The following is a 6000-nucleotide window of genomic DNA, read 5'->3' on the forward strand; positions in this document are numbered from 1 at the left end:
AGGGACAGACAGAGATGTGGACACAGAGGAATACCGGACAGATAAAGAGGCAGACAGAAGGAGAGGGGGGCCAAATACAGAGGTGGACAGAGAGGAAGAGGGGACAGATATAAAGGTGGACAGAAGGAAAGGGGTACTGATACTCGGGTGAACAAAGAGGAAGAGGAGCCAGAAATAGAGCAGAATGCAGAGAGGGAGAAAGAGAAGTGAACAGGAGGAAAAGGGGACAGATACAGAAATGGACAGAGGGAGAGGGGTGACAGAGAGGTGGACAGAGAGAAGGAGGGGACAGATGCAGAGGTGGACAGAGGGGAAGAGGGGACAGATACAGAGATGGATAGAGAAGAAGAGGGGACAAAGAGGTGGATAGAGAAGAGGCGGCCGGGCACGGTGGCTCATGCCTGTAATCCCAGCACTTTGGGAGGCCAAGGTGGGTGGATTGCTTCAGGTCAGGAGTTCGAAACCAGCCTGGTCAACATGACAAAACCCCATCTCTACAAAAAATACAAAAATTAGCTGGGCGCGTGCACCTGTAGTCCCAGCTACTCAGATGCCTGAGGTGGAAAGATTGCTTGAACCCGGGAATTCAAGGCTGCCTTGAGCCCTGATCATGCCACTATAGTCTAGCCTGGACGACAGAGCGAGACCCCATCTCAAAAAAAAAGACAAGAAGAGGGGACAGATAAAGAGATGGACAGAAGGGAAGGAGGGACAAATACAGAGGTGGACAGAGAGGAAGAAGGGGCAGATAAAGAAGTGGACAGAGGGAATGGGCAACAGATACAGAGATGGACAGAGGAAGAGGAGAGAGATGAAGAAGTAAACAGAGGCAGAGGGGTGACAGATATATAGGTGGACAGCAAGGAAGGGGACAGATACAGAGGTGGACAGAACAGAAGGGGACACAGATACAAAGGTGCCCAGAGAAGAAGAGGGGACAGATAAAGTGGACAGAGAAGGGAGAACAGATAGGTAAACAGAGCAAGAGAGAAATTCAGTACAGAAATGAGGAGACAGGTAAGAAAGAGAAGCAGCAAAAACACAGAACTAGAATAATGGGGACAGGCAGAAATAGTGCAAAACCTAGAAACCGGAAAATGAACATCCGTGACAAGTGCAGAAACAGAGAAAGAGTAGGGCTGGGCACGGTGGCTCATGCCTGTAATCCCAACATTTTGGGAGGCCGAGGTGGACAGATCACCTGAGGTCAGGAGTTCGAGACCAGCCTGGCCAACATGGCAAAACCCTGCCTCTACCAAAAATATAAAAATTAGCCAGGTGTGGTGGTGCAAGCCTGTAATCCCAGCTACTTGGGATGCTGAGGCAGGAGAATCGCTTGAACCCGGGAGATGGAGGTTGCAGTGAGCCAAGATCATGCCACTGCACTCCAGCCTGGGTGACAGAGCAAGACTCCAAATGAATGAATGAATGAATGAAGGCAGGTAGCAAATCCGGATTGCTCCGGTTGCCAGGAATCTCACGCACATTATTCAGTCTAACTACTGCCCTGAGAGGAGAGCACTATTACTATCCGATTTTTTAGCACAGGAAACCAAGGCTCTGAGGAGGGATACTGACTTGTCCCAGGTTCTCCTTTTTTCTGACTCCAGTGTTCTTTCAGGTGGGGAGCTGGGTAAGCGCACACAGAGGGGAAACTACGGAAGGGAGGGACAAAGTGGGGAAGGAGAGGAGCACAGGACCAGCAGGAGCATCAGTGAGCAGCAGCCCGGACAGCAGGGAGCCAGGCATCCGGCTGTACCTGGGGTGGGAGGCGGGATGTCCGGGGGACCCAGTCCTCATCCCCTGGCCGGTCCCGGCCCGTCTGCTGGCAGAGCTGCAGGGCATGGTGTTCGAGGAGTGAGGCCACCCTTCCAACAGGCTGAGGCACCTGGGTAGGGACTGGAAGCAGCAGGGGACTCGCCTGGAACTCCCGTGGCTCTGGAGGCAGGAACAGAGTCAGCTGGCCCTGCCGCATGGCAACGCTATGAGGGTCCCCCCCACCTTCCACCTCACCCCTCCCCACAGCCTCATGCTCACCGCCTCTGGAACTCAATTCGGGCACGACCAGCCTGCTGGCACGGAAAGGCTTCTGGAGGACTGAGCCCTGGTGGGAGAGCAGGCTCAGAACCTCCAGGATGAAGTGGGATGAGGGTCGCCAGGGGTAGGGGGCCAAAACCCTGGGCACCCAGACAGGGACAAGAGAAGATCCACGGGAATCGGGGGTCCCACCTGGAGGTGCTGCAGCTTGGGAGTGCGAAGGAGGGGCGGGACCCAAGGCAGTGCCAGCTGGTCCCGAATTTGGCTCCCGATGGCCCGGAGGAGAATAGCTGAGTCACCTATGGGGGATGGGGAGGAAGTGAATCAGGTGACAATGCTGCAAATCCAAAAGGGCATACCCTAGGAGACCAGCCTCCACTCCTGACCCCCATCCAGAGATACACATCTATCCAACTTGCGTTCTCACATTCAGTCATTCAACAAACACTGAGCACCCACTCTGTACAGGTCGCTGTTCTAGACACTAGGGCTACTTCGTGGAACAAACTGGATAAAGGTCCCTGCCTTCAGGGAGCCGGCAAGCTAGCAGAGGAAAGAGATCATGAATAGGATTCTGAGTACCATCCAGACTGCAGCCAGGCGGGGATCAGGGCTATGGAGAGGAGGCTAACCTCAAAGAGGTAAGGGAGTGAACCATGAGGATACCTAGGGGAAGGGTAACCACGATACAAAGGTGCAGGGGCAGGAGTGTACTGAGGTGTGTTTGAGAAGGACCCAGGAGGCCTAGGTGGTTAAAGCAGAGTGAGAGAGAGGGAGGGCACAGGGGTTGAGTCAGGGAGGCCCCTCCCAGCACCAATGCACCACTGGGGTCAGCTCAACCTCAGCCCCCTGCCCCCTGCTCTGTAGCCCCTCTCTGATGCCTAATCCTCCTGCCTAGCTCTCCTGAAGGCACATACTGCCATCCCTACTCATCAACCTTTTCACTACCTCTACCTCTCTCAGCCCTACAGCTCCCAGAAGGCCCTCCTCTCCCCTCACCGCCCCCACCCACACCCCAGACACCCAGTACCTGCAGGCTGGTCTGCATCCTCAGAGGCATCGGTGGGCAGACGCTCAGCCAAGAAGAGAAGCAGGTCTCGGAGGTCAGGCTCACTGGGGTAGAGGAAGTTCTGATAGCCAAGCTCCAAAGGATAGCCCAGGTCCTGAGGGTTGGTGGGGGGCCATCAGGAAGCAGGCAGGGTCCTCCTGCCCTGGGAGACTTGGGCCTAGGCTGAAAACGCTCCCACTCTCTCACTAACCACCACCCTCCCAATCTCCCCCGGCTCCCCAAGGCCTCTGGGCCCTGTGGGGAGCCACAGAGCGAAGACAGTCAACGCTACAGAGAACAAGAAACAAGATCAAAGCTCTGGCCTTTCTATGACTCAAAATCCAGAGGCCATAAAAGAAAAGATGGGTACTTTTGAACTCATGAAAAGAAAGAAAATATTTAAAGAAAAATATAATAAGCAAAGTCAAAAAAAAATATTTGGAGCCCATATCATAGGTAAAGAGCAAATCTACCTATTATAGAAAGAGTGCCTAAAAATAAACAGGCCAAAAAGACCAGACGCACAATAGCTCAAAACAAAAGGACTCATAAGAGTTCTGGATGGGGACCGAGGAAGCAGGCCAGGAGAGAAAGAAAGCCTTTTCTCTTTTTTTTTTTTTTTTTTGAGACAGGGTCTTGCTCTGTTGCTCAGGCTGGAGTGCAATAGCATGATCTTGGCTCACTGGAATCTCTGCCTCCTGGGCTCAAGTGATCTTCCCACACAGCCTCCCGAGTAGCTGAAATTACAGGTGCACACCACCACACCCGGCTAATTTTTCTATTTTTAGTACAGACAGGGTTTTGCCATGTTGGCCAGGCTGGTCTCAAACTCCTGGGCTCAAGCAATCTGCCCACCTCGGCCTCCCACAGTGCTGGGATTACAGGTAGGAATCACCACACCCAGCCTACGAAAGCCTTTTTCTTCCAGAGTTGCCACTGCTTTAGAACTGCATAGCCTCTGAAAGCAGACTTCCTGGATTCAAACCCAAGCTTTGCCTCTTACCAACTATATAACCTCAGGCAGATCACTTAACCCCTCTGTGCTTCACTTTCTTCATCTGAAAGAGGGTATACCAACAGTACATACAGCAGAAGGTTGTGCTGAGAATTAAATGAGTTAACGCCATGTTATTTACCACAGGGCCTGGCACAGGGTACACTTAGAAGCCATCATTATTCTATACTTAGGAGTATACTGGGTCACAATGCAAGATATATTTATTTTGGAGGCTCAAGGTCAAATAAGTATGAAAACCACTGGCTTTTAAGGTATTTTACTTTGGATTTTTTCTAACATATGCAATCAAAGAGCTGTGACTGATACAGAAACTCATCCCAGGAGTGGGAAAGGTGCCAAAATATGGACGTGGCTAAGGTGCAGAAACTGTTGCCAGGAGCAGGGCATATGAAGAGGAAGATGCCAGAACATGGCAGTGCTGAGATGAAGAGGGGAGCTATAGGGACAGCACACAGCTGGATTAAGAGAACCCCTTTTGCCTGCTGCAGGTAAACCAAGGCTGCTGGGGGCCAGACAACCATACATACCTGTTTTTTATTTTTTTGGAAACAAGAGTCTTGCTCTGTCGCCCAGGCTGGAGTGCAGTGGTGCAATCTCAACTCACTGGAAACTCCGCCTCCTGGGTTCAAGTGATTCTCCTGCCTCAGCTTCCTGAGTAGCTGGGATTACAGGCACGTGCCAGCACACCTGGCTAATTTTGTATTTTAGTAGAGATGGGGTTTCGCCATGTTGGCCAGGCTGGTCTCAAACTCCTGACCTCTGGTGATCTGCCCGCCTCCACCTCTCAAAGTGCTGGAATTACAGGCATGAGCCACCATCTCCAGTCTTTTTTTTTTTTTTTTTTTTTGGAGATGGGGTTTCACTCTGTCTCCCAGGCTAGAGTGCAGTGGCACAATCACAGCCCACTGCAGCCTGTACTTCCCAGCCTCAAGCAATCCTCCTACCTCAGCCTCCCACATAGCTGGGACCACAGGTGTGTGCCACCATGCCCAGCTATTTTTTTATTTTATTTTTTGTAGAGATGGGGGTCTCACTATGTTGCCCAGGCTGATCTCAAGCTCCTGGGCTCAACTGATCCTCCCACCTAGGACTCCCAAAGTTCTGGGATTACATGCAAGAGCCAACATGCCCAGCCCATATGTACTTCCTGGCCACTGGAAAAGCCATAGTCACTAACCCCCACTAACATCAGTGTAAGCAAAAGCAGGTAAACAAAATCCAAGAGAGACAGCACTGAGAGAAGAGCAGAGAACTGCGGGAAGCCTGAGCCTGTGTACTCTCCTCTGCAAACAGAAGACAAAACTTCCCCCCTATTAAGTGCTAACCTCAAGAATACATACAGTCCTGGGCCACGGGACAGACTGCCTGCCTCATAAGGCCACCAAGAGCCCCAGAGAGAAGAACGTGACAACTCCTGAGAGCTGGGTGAACCTGAGAGCCAAGGGATGGAGGGAGCTCTGAGACCTGTTGCTAAGAGACAGAGACCGCACAAGCAAGGCCCAAATTTAACAGCTCTAGCCACCCAGTCCCCTACATCTAAATGAAAGTTTTCACGGTAGTTACTCTATCATCCCTCCACCACCATGTACTTCCTGGGTCAGTTCAAAGTGTTTCTATTCACTATGTAGCCACAGGTTCCAGATCAGACCTATCCAGTAATAGTAATCCCATTTATGCAAAGCTTATTATAACCAGCTTTTCACACATTAACTCATGTTTAATCCTCACAGCAACCCTATACGGTAGCTACAATTCTTATACCCATTTTACACATGTAGAAACTTAGCCTCAAAAAGGTTAAGAAAGCCAGGCGCGGTGGCTCACGCCTGTAATCCCAACACTTTGGGAGGCTGAGGTGGGTGGATCACAACAACAGGAGTTCGAGACCAGCCTGGCC

General features: G+C 51.5%; 1 protein-coding gene across 1 annotated transcript in view; it reads right to left on the reverse strand.

The window, feature by feature from the left end:
* CCDC22 (CCC complex scaffolding subunit CCDC22) overlaps window positions 1-6000 on the reverse strand; it is a 14499-nt gene that overhangs the window by 5204 nt on the left and 3295 nt on the right. Inside the window, 4 exon segments of the mRNA XM_017861178.1 lie at window positions 1760-1938; window positions 2038-2104; window positions 2230-2336; window positions 3068-3200. Of these exon segments, the coding sequence (XP_017716667.1) occupies window positions 1760-1938; window positions 2038-2104; window positions 2230-2336; window positions 3068-3200 (486 nt within the window).

The sequence above is a fragment of the Rhinopithecus bieti genome, unplaced genomic scaffold (genome assembly GCF_001698545.2).
Source record: "Rhinopithecus bieti isolate Rb0 unplaced genomic scaffold, ASM169854v2 scaffold_59762, whole genome shotgun sequence".
Taxonomy (NCBI): Eukaryota; Metazoa; Chordata; class Mammalia; order Primates; family Cercopithecidae; genus Rhinopithecus; species Rhinopithecus bieti.